We start from the raw sequence: 14,956 nt of genomic DNA, 5'->3' as shown, positions 1-14,956 counted from the left end.
GCCTCGAAGAAGAGCTAACAGACCCCAACTGGCCCAGCGGGTACAAATCCTGGCACGAGTGACTTTTGACCTGCATAACTTCTTGCCACTTGCAAAAAAATAAAAAATAAATAAATAAATAAAAACACGAGGAAGAGGAGGAACAGGAAGATGCCATCCGCTAAACACACACACACATACACAAACACACACGCACACATCTGCAGCTGATGGAGGATCAGCCTCGGGAAAATGACTGATGGATTCCAAAATGTCAAAACAGTACGTAGAGGCTCATGACATCAGGACTCCCACACCCACATCCTCCTGGCGCAGGTATGAAAACATCGGGTCCGCCGGGCAAGCAGCCACTCGCCGAGCCGCCGGGACCCAAAGTGCACACTATAAGGTATGGACGACAGCCGAAGGGTGGGCTTTCTTTCTTTTTTATAGTGTCTGTTTTTTTTAAGGTACTGTAATTAAAACACACAGATTCTGCCATTTTAGGGGCCCTATAGAAGACTAATATGTGAATTGATGCAACTCCTCATCAGTAACACTGTGATCTTTAAAATTTCGCTCCGGGAGGACAACACGGAGCGCAGCCCGCCCGACTCAACAGCGCCTGGCCAGATGGGTCAGCCATGTGAACAGTCCTAAAAATGAGCAGGTCAGCGTGAAAGGCGCCATATGAAACAAGAAATGGCCATTAATTCCTAATCTGACGGATTAATAGAAAGAGTAGAGTGAGTCAACCTGTAGTCGGAGAATATTGAAAGAGAAAGCAGACGCATCAGTGAGACAACAGAAAGACCCGGGAAACGATCGATAAAAAAGAACGTTTATAGTTTACTTGAATTGCAAATGTTATAACAACAGTTTATCTTCATCGTTTTGAACGAACTTGCAGAGGTCATTGCATTTTATTTATATGCGCCATTGCTAGGAAGGTAAGAAGCAGCGCATTGGAAGAGTCGGAATGAAAAAAGCGGAGCAGAAACGGAGATCTAAAAATGGAAAAAAAAAAAAAAAAAAAGGACTGGCGGCGATTCTGATCAGCGCTGCTGCCTTCACGACCAGGGCGTTGCGTTGATTCTCCTCAGACACCCCTAAAACTCGCGTGTGAAATAAACGGGCTATTCCAGTTTAGCCGTGCGTGAGTGTCTGCGTGACTGGGCCATACGATGGACTGGCGTCATCTCAAGAGCTGCCAGGATAGGCTCCATCACCCCAAATCGGGCAAGGCGTCCTTAAGCATTACTCTGTTACACTTTCAAGTAAATAGTGTCTTTTATATCTAATAATTATATAGTGCCTTTCAATCTCTATCTATCTATCTATCTATCTATCTATCTATCTATCTATCTATCTATCTATCTATCTATCTATCTATTTTGCAGTGCCTTTCATTTCTAAAATAGTACCTTTCATATTATTTATTACATAATTTTTTATACTAAATTGTCTTTCACTTTCTCAATTATATACCTCTGTTTGGTATATTTTGCATCTATTACTGCCTTTTATCTACTAATTATATACTGCCTTTCACTGTCTACCTCATTTTCTGTTTACTACACAGTGCTTTATATCAGCTATGATCTAGTGCCTTTCACATCTATCTGTCTGTTATAGATTGTCTTTTATAATTATTTGTTGACTATATAGTGGCCTTTTCTATCTACCTATGCATTATATAGTGTCTTTCACTTTACTCTATATATCTTCTATTACATATTCAATATATCTACCCACCTAAGGTTTTTATTATTACTTCAATCAGGTAGACTTATTCCACATTTCTTGTTAAAAAGCAAATATATTTCTTTATAGTGTTATCATGTCTATCACTTATATACTTATATACAGTAGTGCCTTTCGCTATGTGCCTTTTGCTATCAACATCTATCTATCTATCTATACTATATAGCGCCTTTCATATCTATCTATCTATCTATCTATCTATCTATCTATCTATCTATCTATTATATAGCGCCTTTCACTCTATCTATCTATCTATCGTGCCTTTCACTCTATCTATCTATCTATCTATCTATTATATAGCGCCTTTCACTCTATGTTATAGTGCCTTTCACTCTATCTATCTATCTATTATATAGCGCCTTTCACTCTATCTATCTATCTATCTATCTATCTATCTATCTATCTATCTATCTATCTATCTATCTATCCGTCTGTCTGTCTGTCGGTGTCGGTAAACGGACGGAGTGCCAGTGCCCGAGCAGCCCGTAGACGCTCTAGGCTCGTTCGTTCCGAGGTCAGCGCACAGCGACTCGAGGGACGGCGGTGTTTGCTGCTCTTTCGTGCTCACGTTTACGCCTCTGAAGCCGCTCGGCCGGCTCCCCATTTGCATGTGTGTTTACGGTAATACATCAGATGGATGACTTCGATCCCCTCCCCGGGTGTCAAATGGTCCGCGTTTTAAAAAGGCAGCCAGCAGATGGAGGCGGCGGTGGCCATTGTCCGAGGTGCTGGTTGTCTTTCTGTTCAAACACATTAACCAGTACGGCCACCGATCCTCACTCAGACTGTTCCCGGCGCTCTTCGGGTGACCGTATTTTCTAGGAAAAATGTCGAAGGCGGTCCAGTTGAATGAAACTGAAGCTGCTTTTAATGAGAGCCGCTGGTACGCGCTAGTCAAAGTCAAAGACGCGCTAAGGCAGGACCGCGCAGTGTCGCCGCTCCTTTCGGGTCGGCTGCTGGATTTCCAGGTGGGAATCTCACCAAGTTACCCATTTTGACGCATTATCCATCCCCATCCATTTATTTCTGTTCTATCCCGTTTATCCTGCTCAGAGAGCACACTGCGATATGCACTGGGCGCATTGGGCGGCAGCCATTCCCGGACGGGACGCCACGCCAGTGAGGATTTGCGCACGCGCACACACAGCTCTCCCCGTTTCTCTCATATATTTTGCTTAATGATATCTGGGCGCTCCATTCCTAAAGGCGACGGCAGGAACAAAATGACAGCACAAAATCAAAACGGATTGACCGACCTTTCACTGGACAAGTGGAGCCGGCTGACCCTTCATTGGACTGGCAGTCCAGTCGAGTTCTTTAAATCTGCCAGGAATTGACACTTTCAGGCTCAAAGTCCCCCAAAATGGCAAATGAGAATCATTTGTGCCAACTGGGATGGACAGATCACCTAATGGACCTGAGGGGGCACCTTCACCACATTAACCTAATTGGCTTTCTAGTGGACTTGCAAGAAGCTCCGTGTGAGTGACCCAGACTGTTACGGAGTGGTGGACCTGCCAGTCCTCCTGAAGTGAAGGTCACCAGCAGTAATGGCCACTGACTGACCCTCTCCAGTAGTCACTTTCCGCAGACTCACTGCTCCCACTTGAGGCTGGCTGACCTTCCTTACATTTGCAGCACAGCCCACAAGGAGTGTCCTCTTGAAAATGTAACAGAAGTCTGTCCCTGATAAAGGTGGGCCTGTGGTCACTCACTTGTGGTCAGTCCTGCTACTAAAATACAGATGATCAGCCAGGGTGGACTGACTGCCCCTCTGTTGGGAATCACTTCTGGCAGATGGGAGTGGCAGTGACCCCTGGCTGGAACTGCACTGGACCACAATGGGGGTCCCCAATGCTTTTGAACTCTGGGTGACCAGCCAGCGATCCTGGAGTAAAGACCACTTGGACCACCTCTGAGCCTCTGTGGAAGTTTACTGGAGTGACCACAAGTGGGCTTGCAAATGAACTCATGTGCAGCGACAGTAGCCTTTCAGCTCAAATCACTGAGGTTCATGGCTACCAGAAGAGACCGACTGACCCCCAGTGAGTCTCCATGGGCACTCCTCAGGAATGACCTCTATGGGACCCCAATGGCTGACTGCCAGTGGACATGAAGATGAGTACGTCTGGGGCCACCGAAGCAATTTCACTGAAATCACTAGGGGAGAACTGACTGTGGCACCAGAGTGGATGACCATCAGCAGGAGCTCCTTTGGGGGTCTCCTTTACCACACTCACCTGGCTGACCCTTTGGTGAACCGACACGTGAACTCACTGGGAGTCCCCAATGCATTTTGAACCTGGATGACCAGCCAACAATCTTGAAGTTAAAGCCCACTGAGGGTTTCCTTTGCTTGACCAGAGTGACAGACCACCAGTGGACATACACTTGAGTTGATTGGGGCAAAGCGAACCATTCAACTCTAATGACTGAGAGTCAAGGGTATTGAAACAAAAGGACTCTTTGGGGTACACACTGGGGGTCACCCCCACAGGACTGCAATGGCTCCACAAACGAGTGCACCTGAGGCCACACAAACCACTCAGCTACCAGGGGAGATGGAGGGACCCCATTGAGCCTCATCCGACCGGAGTATCTGGCCATCGGCAGACCTCTTTAGGATCGACACGAGCCGTTACCTCAGACCACAGAAGGTTCAGGCTACCAGCAGAGCCCCAAGAACCTCCATGGACACTCATCAGTGGTGTCTCTCCTCCATGCGGCCAGGACAGCTGACCTCTGAGAGACCTCCTGTCCTAAATCAGAGCTCCTCAAAGGTCTTGCAGCCCAAACGCCTGCTGTGCCACACAACCCACAAGTGACTTCAGAGTCCGTCTTGGGAGTACAAAAGAGGAACTTACTGGATGTGATTGAGATATGGAACAAGGGTTCAAAGGGGGTGGTGGGGAGAGTCATTGAGCATGGCAGCCCAGCTGAGCACCATGCCAGGTGAGATGCCAATGTCCATCTTCTAGCCACTGAGTCTGCTAATTCCTTACTTTGCAGATTGAAGATGTCGGTGCCCCTCCTCCTCCTCTGTTGGCTGCCCGCTCTGCTGGTGTCTGCTGGTGAGTGTCCAACTTGGGTGATGGTTTGCCAGCCCTGGGTGTTTTCCGATGTGCCAGCTTTCTCCCTTTAGAACATTAGAACGAGGGCAGGCTATTCAGGCCAACCAAGCTCACCAGTCCTATCTGTTTAATTTCTCATCAAGTCAAGTTTTTAAAAGTCCCTAAATGTTGCTTAGGAGCCCCCCAGACATAGGAGGAGAACAGACAGTAAAATAGAGAAGAAGTGAACCAAGAGCCCCCAGAACTGAGGAGGTGACCACTAGACAGGTCAGTTTTAAAATGAGCTGAGAGAAGCCCAGACTGTGGGGGGATTAGACAATGAATGGGGGATATCCACACACGACAAGACCCCCTATTTACCCAACAGTACTGTAGCCAAGCCATTAAGGCTTTGGACTGCCCTCCTAATTCACCACGTGATCCACTTGTAAAGTATAAAATGTGGGAATAGAAAAATTGAAACACAATAATAGGATGGCGCTTACTAGTGAAAGGCGCTATATAACATGTACAACGTCACTCCAGATCAGACTCACCGAGCACCCTGACCCCGGGTGGCACTTTGAGCCCTGAAGTGGCTCATGTTGATGCCGACCACACGGGGGGCACCATTCGCCCACATCCACCTCCCATTTGCCCGTCAGGTTAAGACCCCACTTGTGCCCATCAGTAAGGTGGCTGAGCGGTTTAGGGTTTGGACTACCATCCTAATTCTCGTGGTTCAAAAAATGTAAACGGTAATAGTATGATGCTTATCAGTGCAAGGCGCTATATAACATATAAAAAATGTGTACTTTTGTGTGATAAAATGTCATTCCAGGTCAGGCTTACAGTAAGTGGAGTTTTGTTTCTTGGGGTGCCTCCCACCCATCAGTATTGTGGTGTAGCAGTAAGGCTTTGGACACCCCACCCTAATTCCTCATGTGACCCATTTAATTCACTTGTGACGTATAAAATGTGGAAAAAGATTAAAACACAGTGACAGAATGTTAGTGAAAGGCGCTATATACCACAAAGATTAGTAAAATGTCTTTCCACATCACTGAACAACACCCTGGGGCTGCTCTTGAAGATGCCGACCACAAGGGGGCGCCCCTTGTTAACCTCAGCCCCCTCATGTCTCTTTCTCTCTCTTTTTCAGAGTGGTGCTACAACAACGCAGACTGTGGTGAGTTCCCAGTTTTGTCCCATTCAGCAAATTCCTAATGGCTTTGTGACCCAGTGAGCCACCATGGGAGGTGGCGAGGGGTCCTGACTTGTTACTCTTTTGCACATCCTCTGATTTTATGCTTATCAATAGACCATAATACCCGTGTTTGGGGCGTCTCTCTGATGTGTAGACGTAACTCCTTAAAAAGTGTGACTGAAAATATTTGCATGACGCTAAACAAAACCATATTATTTAAAATGAATCTATTAAAATTAACACTTGGTTTTTATTGTTACCTTTGTCACCCTCTGCTGGGATAAGTCTGCAGGGCAATAAAAATAAAAAGGAATTGCTTAGTGCATTTCCCAGTACTTGCACTAGGTGGCAGTAGCTTACAGAATTCTGGCTGGCACAGCTCCATTCAAATTGTGAACCCGCTTTTAAGTTTAAAGGGAGGTGGAGCCCACCCAGGCAGCTCCACCTGAAGACGACACACCCACCCAGTTCAGGGAGCTGTGCTCACACAGTCATCTGCAAACCCCCAATCTGGGGGTTCCACATTTAACCTTCATGTGTTTAGGAGGAGGTTGGTAACATGCGCCAATTACAGCACGTTGCTGCACTCACCGCATGCCGGATCACCTGGATTGTGACCTGAGTGCGGTTGGTGGCAGAAAAAAAACCTACCTGGACATGGTGACAATGCTCAAAGACCTCTATCACCTGTGAGAAATCGCACCGGACCCCCATCCTCACACCCGGTACTCTCCACTTCATGTCCTCAAATCTGAACACACTGAGCTCCCACTCAGGACCCGGCCGAGAGTTGAACCCGGGTGCCCTGAGCAGTGAAGCTCATCCTCCTCTGCTGTGCCACCCACCTACAAGTCAAAGCGGATCGATTCCACGCTTGGTCGGAAGTCGTGACCGATGATTGGTTTCATGGCAAAGTCAAGTCCTTGTCATTTAAAATTAGAAACATGACTGGCGCTAGTGAAGAGAGATGCCGCCCTGTCCCGCCGGGCACTTTTATTTCCAGTTCTTCTGAAGGTTGACTGTTCTCCCTCTTCTTCTTCTTCGTCGCAGGTCCCAGCACTTGGGTTACCTTAGGAATGTGCAACGGGACCAAACAGTCGCCCATCAACATCAACTCATCGGCAGCTGTCTATAATGCCAGCCTGGGGGCCTTCAACTTTACCGGCTATGACAGCCTCAACAGTACGGTTGGCATAACGAACAATGGCCACTCAGGTAACAGCATGGCAGGGGGTGTTGCTTCACTTTGGGGGCATGACTAGCCAATGGCCAGTCTGGTATCCAAAATGGGAAGGTGCATTCCCATGTGGTGAGGTGGGACTTGACAGCCATCTAAGATCCCACTTCGGCATGCGCTGTCTGCTCATTGACCCAGTGCTGCCCACCAGACACGGGCGCTAGAGCACTAAGTGTTTTAATGAAACATGCCTCTTGTCTGCCCCCTAGTGGAAGTAGAGCTGGGAGACGGCGTGTCAATCAGCGGCGGTGGTCTGCCCGAGAAGTACATGGCAAAGCAATTTCACTTTCACTGGGGCAACGTGACCAACCCCGGATCGGAGCACCGCCTCGACGGGAAGCAGTACCCCATGGAGGTGAGCGCAGGTCACCGTGTGTGTATGTGTGGGGTCTACTGAGGGTCATCTGTCCCTTATGTTCTCACTCGCTCTGCTCCTTCCACCACAGCTCCACATCGTCCACACCAGGGGTGAAGACAACCTCACTACAGCCATGAGTGACCCCCAGGGCATCGCTGTGCTTGGCTTCTTTATCAACGTGAGTGAAGACACCTGTCCACATGTGTGAGGACCACGTCCCCCTCAGTCTGTTAATCTCACCTCTTTCTTACTTTTAGGTTACATCCATCGATGTGGACCCTACAGGGCTGAGCAACATCCTAAAGAACATCAGCATGACAAGTGAGTTTGACTGACGCTGTGGTCCCACTGCCCCCATCTGCCACATTGGGGTACCCTTGTGGTCCCAGATCTTGCACCAACTCCATACATGTAATGGTCTCATCTTTTCTGGTTTCTCTTTTCTCTCCAGATAGCAAAATATCCAACCTTTCTCTGAGCATTTCTATTAATACCTTGCTGACCGGGGTCGATCTGACACAGTACTTCCGCTACTCGGGGTCACTGACCACCCCAAACTGCTCAGAGTCCGTCATCTGGACTGTTTTCAAGAATCCAATTCTGCTTCCTCCGTCCTTGGTGAGTACGAGTGACCGGCCGAAGGGCATTTTGGCTGCCTTGACCGAACCCAGGAGTGACGGCTAACCTGAGGGGTTGGAACTCGGGGATTGTGACGGGGAAAGTGAGAGGGTCGGAGCAGGAAGGAAGAGGACAAACAAGAATCACTAGGACCAGGCAGTGGAGGGATGGGAGGAGACTGAATGAGAAGATCAAAGAGGATCGGGGGGGGCGGGGGCTTGGGGAGGGGCGCCAAGTGTCCCAAAAACAGTCTTACAGGGTCAGACTGTACAGAAGTGAGGAGGAGGGATATGAAGATCAGACAGGATCAGGGTAAGGAATGGAGGGGGTGAGGAGGTCACGTGTCCCAAAAAGTGATACTCGGGCTATACAGATGTGAGGAGGTGGGATATGAAGATCAGAGAAAAAATGAGACCTGTCATGATCAGGGTACTGAGAAGTGAAGCCCAAGAATAAGAAGCCTTAAGACCAGGGATGGCTGGGGTAAAGAAGAGTAAGATGTTAACATTCAGACTGCAGGGTGGTGGGTCACGTGGCCCAAAAGGGGTACAACAGCTATGAGAAACCACAATCTAACAGCATCGGACCAGAGAGAAGACACATGGAAGGGGTTAGAGATCAGAGAGGGTCAGGGTTTTAAGATCTCCAAAACATGTGAACAGGCCGGGACTTGAACCCAGGTCTGGATCGAGGGTGGCAAAGTCAAAGGTACCAAGTTAAAGATTAGTGGGATCCAACAGGGCAGGAGGTACGGCCGCAGCACAAGCCACAAAATGTAGGAAGGTGATGGCGGGACGTCATCTTCAGGTTCTCTGTCTATGGTTACCCACCGGTGTCACCAGCTCTGTTCTTTCCCTGCACAGATCAACGCCTTTCCCGCCACCCTGCTTAATGCCAAAAACGACCCACTGGTGAACGTCTTCCGCCCCCCGCAGCCACTCAACTCCAGGCAGGTAATGACCTCGGTGAAGATGGCCTCCACCACGACGACAGTCCCCACCTCCACCACCACCAAAAGCACCTCTGGACAAGACGCCACACGGCTCCCGTCTCTCTCGGGACTGACCGCGCTGAGTCTGCCGGTCCTGGTGAGCCTCCTCTTCAGAAACTAAGAGAGTGGGGAGATGTGGGGGGGGGGATGAAACAGGCCACTGCGATTTACGGCTGGACGTGATGTTGATGACCACAAACAAAGAGGGGGCACTAACTAATGGGGGTATGTGGGGGCCTGTCAGATTTGCATTCTAAGACAACATCCCACCCTCGAAATCCATCAGCACCTCCCCTTGTGAGAAGCTGAAGCCAAATGGACCCTGTGGCCGAGGCCGGGGGGAGACCTTCATTCTGCTGCTGCTTTGAAGACTCGAATGCACAAAGCCTGCTGCTCGCGTGCGATTACTGATGTTGAAATGAAATGTTATAAAACTGTATACTTATCTTTCAATCAATTTAAATTCTCAATAAATGCTAAAAAGTGAGACCTCGGCTGGTTCTTGAACTCTGAGTGTGAGGAATGAGTCCCACTGAGATATCGGGTGTGGAGTGAACCCACCAAGAAAAGATGAGAAGGTGGTCTCGCAGTTTAAAGCCTGATTGGTCACTGGGGATGGGATTATGGGAAGGTACCCCTTTAAATCAACTGGCTAAGGCACTCCAGATCTGGAGGTCCGGGTTCAAGCTCAAATGAATTTCTCATTGCTGACACCTCTGGGGTCCATAAAGGTGGGAAGGGGAATGAGTGTGAAATGGGGAGAACCCAATGAGAAAAGAGGAGGTAAGTCAGAATCTGATTGGTCACAAAGGTTTGGGGGGTGTGGCCTCCTTTCTGTTAATTGGTTAAGAAGGCTGGACTCTGCACTGTGAACCCAGCAGCTTCAAGTGAGGGGCACCAGAACAGCGAATTGCTTATTGGTGACATGTTGGGGTCTCTGGAGTCAATTCAGGTGGTGAGGGGTGAACGTAGCAAGACTGAAATGGAGAGAGCTGGCGATAAATAAAATACTCCCTCAGAGTCGGAATCTGATTGGTCACCGGGAGGTGGGGGGGGTGTGGCTCCCTTTAGGTCAACAGGTTAAGACGGCTGGAATCTGCACCCCAAATCCAGAGGCCCGAGTTCAAGAAAGGAAGAAAGGCCAAGTGAATTTCTCACTGGCGACTCCTCAGTGGTGGGTTCCACTCATGTGGTCTTCTCCTACTTTAGCAAATACAAATCTGATTTTATATTTTATGGCTTGTCTTTATGTCTTGAGTGATTGAAGTAATAAACTCAACAAAGGACACCTAGTGTGGGCAGACTGCCGCTCTTTCTCACAGGGTTCAGAAGGTTGAGGGGAGTCACCATAATGGGGTGGGTTTCATAGTGGCAGGCTGGTAAGTGTGACACCCATTGGTCTTGGTTATATCTGGAGAAGTGGTGAAGGTGGGTTCGCTTTAATGGGGCTTTAATACTCACGGGGACCACAGTGGCATTAGGTCTGGATTGGGTAGGGGTAAGTTTGCCAAAGGCAATGCACGAGTGTTAACACTAAAACCACAGGAGTGGAGAACGTAGAGTTCGGAGGACTGACGGGCCGTGCGGGCATCACTCATCATCAGTCGACCTGCAGACTTCCTACGGAGGTTCTAACCCGTGTCACCTCATCTGGAACACCTGCTTCTAATTTGGAGGATTTCAAGTGGATAAAACACTGGGTGTGTCGTACAACACGACTGGAATTGTGGTGGTGTAAAGACCACCAAACGTCGTCTGATGTGTGCAGTTTGATTGGCTACCAAATGGGGTGGAGCTCTGGGGGTCTGCAGCTGGTGTTGCTAGGCCATCGACCCAGAAGTGTGTGGCAGGTGCCATCAGGGGGTCTTAAGGGTATAAAGGTCACCATAAACACATCGTAGTCATCGGAGTTTGCGACGCAAAACCACAAAGAATTAGCGTGTGTTTAATAAGTTAGTGGCCCTGATACAACGACCTCTGCTCAATGCGCTTTCGCCAACGATTTAGCGTGTTGAGTTTTGGCTGGACGATAAACGTGCTTTTGACGTCCCATTTTTTGGGTGGGGGGGGGCTCACTTCTCTTCACCTTATATCAAAAAAATTGTCTATCAATCCTTCTATGGCATAAATACTTGACGTTTTTACTTTTTCGGCAAATCCTATTATCTGCTCCCGTCTCTTTTTGTTACCCTTTTTTCAGTAACTCTTTAAATACAAATCGTGTTACGATTCATAGAGAGTCTGCCACAATTCTTCAGAAATGTCACCTTTTTACACGTTTTTGGGGGTCACTGAATGCACTCCGCCATTTTATTTTCCACGAGCGACGCCATTTTGAGAGGTTCTGTTTGGCGGTTACTAACGGCAACGCTGGGAGTCCTAGGGTAAGAAAGGTCAATTCCCTAGGTTCACGTTGTTTTCCGAGTTTATGGATTTCTCAAAAGAATAAACCAAAGTTCATCTGTAATTCTTTTTCTGACTTTTGTGGCTTGGAGTTTGGTTTAGGGTTAGGCTTTTCTGGTAGGCATGTTAGATCATACATTCTATAGTATACCATTTATTAACATACGTAACTATTGTAATAAATTGCATGCAGCACGGAAAGGGGTTTGGGGGCAGCCGCCCGTATACTTGAATTTGGCTGCCAAATAAAGCAAAACGTTGTGGTTCAGTGATACAGGCTTCAGTCCAGAACAAGAACAAAGTAAACAGGCAAACAGGGTGGCTTAATAGTGGGAAATGATGTCATCAGACAGGGACCAGAAGTGACATCCTTGGGGGGCGGGGACCGGAAAGTGGCATACTCAGGCCCGGGGCCTTAAGTGACGTTATTGGCCGGGAACCGGAAGTGATGTCATCAGACCCAAGTGGAATTTCCCATGATTGGTATGTCAATGAAAAAGAGCAAAGTTTAGTGCACTCTGCCATCCCCTGGTTGGGTGAGGAATTACCATCCTTGAGCATGTGTGACACTATATACCCTATATTTATGCAGTAGGTATAGAAATGAAAAAACAAAACATTCTCATTATTTTTGCTTGACAGCCTAAAATGAAAACACAAAGACAAAATATTTCTTCCCAGCTTTACTTACTCAATGCAACCTCTAACATCCAAGTGAAAGACATCACAGCTACAGTTCAGAAGAATTATAAAAAATAAAAATCAAGAAATACTGAAATTAATAAAGGACCCCCAATTCACTCGGGTGTCACTGCCCACCATTCCCATTATGGTTACTGGCTATGCTCAGTTGTAATGAGTGTGATTAGTGAAGCTGTTCCTGGACCATTCATTCCCCTGCTTGGTAGAACAACTGACAGCAAACAACTGACTGTGCGTGGTGAGCCACTTTCAGAAGATCTCAGGGATAGAATTGTGGACAGACAGAAGGCAGGAGATGGAGACCAAAACATCTCAAAGGCTTTATCAATCCCAAGGAGCACAGTAAAGTCCATCACAAAGAAGTGTTTGGTGCTACTAGGACCCTACAAGCTGGATAGAAGAGCAAGGAGGAAACTGGTAAGAGAGGCTACCGAGAGGGCAATGGCCACTTTGAAGGAGTTCCAGGATTTGATGGCACAGAGTGGTCATTAATGGTGTGCAGGTGACAATTTCACAAGTGCTCCACCATTGTGGCTTCTTCAGGAGGGTCGCACTTCTAAAGAAAGGCCACATGAAGGCTCATTTGAGCTTTCCCAGAATGCACCTTGGAAGTTTCTGATGCCAAGTGGAAAAAAGGGCTTATGGTCAGACAAACTACTATTTGGCCTCAATGCCAAACGGTACACCAACGCAGCTCCCCATCCACAACACACCATACCTACAGTAAAGCATGGAGGGGGCAGCATCCTGTTGTGGGGGCTCTCGTTAGGGTAGAAGGAAAAATAGGACGGGGCAAAATACCGTGAAATTCTGGAGGAAAACCTGCTAACCTCTGGCAGAAAGTTGAAGATGAGCAGAATGTTCACCTCTCGACACGACGACGACACGAAGCACAGAGCAAAACTGACCACACGGTGGCTGAAGGAGAAAAACGTGAATGTCCTGGTGTGGCCAGTCAGAGCTGAGACTTAAAATCACAGTGAAAATCTGTGGAAAGATCTGAAGATAGCAGACCACCAACGCTCACCAGCCAATGTGACCGAACTTGAAGAGTTCAACTGTAAAGAAGAGTGGGGGGCAAAGCTGAGAGAGAAGAATCACCAGACTCAAGGCTGTCATTAAAGCAAAGGTGACAATGACATTGGGGTGATCTTTTATTAATCTCAGTATTTCTAGTTTTTTATTTTTTATAATTCTCATGAACTGTAGCTGTGATTTCTTTCACTTGGATGTTAGAGGTGGCATTGAGTAAGTAAAGCTGGGAAGAAATACTGGTTTGCGTGTTTTCATTTAAGGCTGTAAAGCAAACAAAAGGGGAATATTTCAAAAAGGGGGATTCTTTTCTATACCCCCTGTATGTCAGATTATTTATTTTGAGTCCCGCTTATCTCGCAGTCTTTTTGTTACCTGGTTTGGTTTAGGAGGTTTATTGTGTTTTCCTCTTTTTCAATATTTGACATATTTTCTTTATCATCGAAACACTTTAATCTCTTTTTTTTTTTGGGCTGTCTGAGTGTAGGCCCAGGCCTGTAAGGTCCGGTTTTCCCTGCGGATTTTCGGAGGTCTGTCTCCACCTTTTTTTAACGTGTTGTGCCGTGAATCACAAGGACAGTCGAGGTCAAGTCCTGGCTGAGAGACATGTCGGGGTCCACGCCAAAGGAACTGAGGGGACGTAAAGCAGCCGAGGTAGATGACGGAGATTCACAAGGTGGGCTGTGGTGACGGGATGGGGTGGGGTGCCGATGGTTAGGGACTCGAGTCAAGGAGACACCACAAGTGCAGGGTGGAATGTGATGAAACCAGTTCTGTCTGAACCAAACTGCCCGTCAGTCTTTTATAGAAAGAGAAAGCATTCATCAAAATCATAAATACAAACTGCGACCGGCCGGCCGGCCTGCTCCTGATCTATCTTGTTCTCGGACTCCTTCACATCTTCATCCGCCTCTCGGAGAGACTCAAATGCCTTTCTGGCAGGAGATGGACGACTGCAGACAGGGAAGTGCTGCTTGGCTGAAACCCCAGGCTGACATTTACTTCCAGCTCACCTGCTGCTGAAAGGTGCCACCTGTCACCAGGGCAGGACATAAACCATTAGGGAAGGGTAGGCAGGTGCCTGGGGTCCTAAAGTGGCTCAGGGGCCCTGTGCAGTTATGACATTTTTTTTCTTTTTAAATTTCAAACCTATTAAACGCGCTGTCATTTATTTGTCAACGTGGGGCCCCCCCAGTTCAGCCCAGACTACAACGGACTATTCCATGTTACTGCCACACTGTGGCACAGTTGGAAACGAACCTGAAAGAGCAAACTTGCACAACATGGTGGAGAAAAGCAGCGTGTAGTGTAGGTGGGTCAGTCACGTACCACCCAGAAAATGAAACAAAAAGGTACCCAAGTGGAGCAGAAAAATCAAAAGAAAGAAAAGGTCAGGTCAGGTCAGGGGGTCTGCACTGGTACAGCGTGTTGCCGCACCCACCATACGACATAACGGTTCAAGATCCCGGTTGGCAACCACCCAAGGCAGACACGTGGGCAGGTCCCACCCTCCTGAAACGAGGGGTTACATGGGCATCCCCTTGGGCTGGTCCAGCCACTTGCGTCTCAAACAACGAGCCGGATCACCCTCGGGTAATCACACCACATGGCTGCT

At 47.9% G+C, this 14,956-nt stretch overlaps 1 protein-coding gene across 2 annotated transcripts; it reads left to right on the top strand.

Annotated features, from left to right (window-relative positions):
* The first annotated feature begins 302 nt into the window (after positions 1–302).
* Positions 303–9,691, top strand: LOC120536594 (carbonic anhydrase 7-like). Of its 2 annotated transcripts, none has more exons than XM_039764993.1 (9): positions 303–388; positions 4,753–4,814; positions 5,956–5,982; positions 7,051–7,215; positions 7,447–7,592; positions 7,684–7,773; positions 7,853–7,916; positions 8,047–8,213; positions 9,077–9,691. In XM_039764993.1, the coding sequence occupies exons 1-9, from the start codon at positions 318–320 to the stop codon at positions 9,323–9,325; spliced, it is 1,041 nt and encodes a 346-aa protein (XP_039620927.1). In that variant the 5' UTR covers positions 303–317; the 3' UTR covers positions 9,326–9,691. The 2 variants fall into 2 exon arrangements, with proteins under 2 accessions (XP_039620927.1, XP_039620928.1); XM_039764994.1 differs by lacking the exon at positions 303–388 and adding an exon at positions 477–649.
* The last annotated feature ends 5,265 nt before the right edge of the window (positions 9,692–14,956 follow it).

This window comes from Polypterus senegalus, chromosome 10 (genome assembly GCF_016835505.1).
Source record: "Polypterus senegalus isolate Bchr_013 chromosome 10, ASM1683550v1, whole genome shotgun sequence".
Classification (NCBI taxonomy): domain Eukaryota; kingdom Metazoa; phylum Chordata; class Cladistia; order Polypteriformes; family Polypteridae; genus Polypterus; species Polypterus senegalus.
The sequence above is the reverse complement of the archived record's forward strand: the minus strand, read 5'-3'. Positions and strand labels throughout refer to the sequence as shown.

What these genes read in the sequence shown, in the direction of transcription:
- LOC120536594 (XM_039764993.1), top strand. Translation starts at nt 318, where the DNA reads ATGAAAACATCGGGTCCGCCGGGCAAGCAGCCACTCGCCGAGCCGCCG. An exon ending in CGCTCTGCTGGTGTCTGCTG is followed by an intron (nt 4,815 to 5,955) that starts GTGAGTGTCCAA and finishes TCTCTTTTTCAG; the next exon opens with AGTGGTGCTACAACAACGCA. An exon ending in TTCTGCTTCCTCCGTCCTTG is followed by an intron (nt 8,214 to 9,076) that starts GTGAGTACGAGT and finishes TTCCCTGCACAG; the next exon opens with ATCAACGCCTTTCCCGCCAC.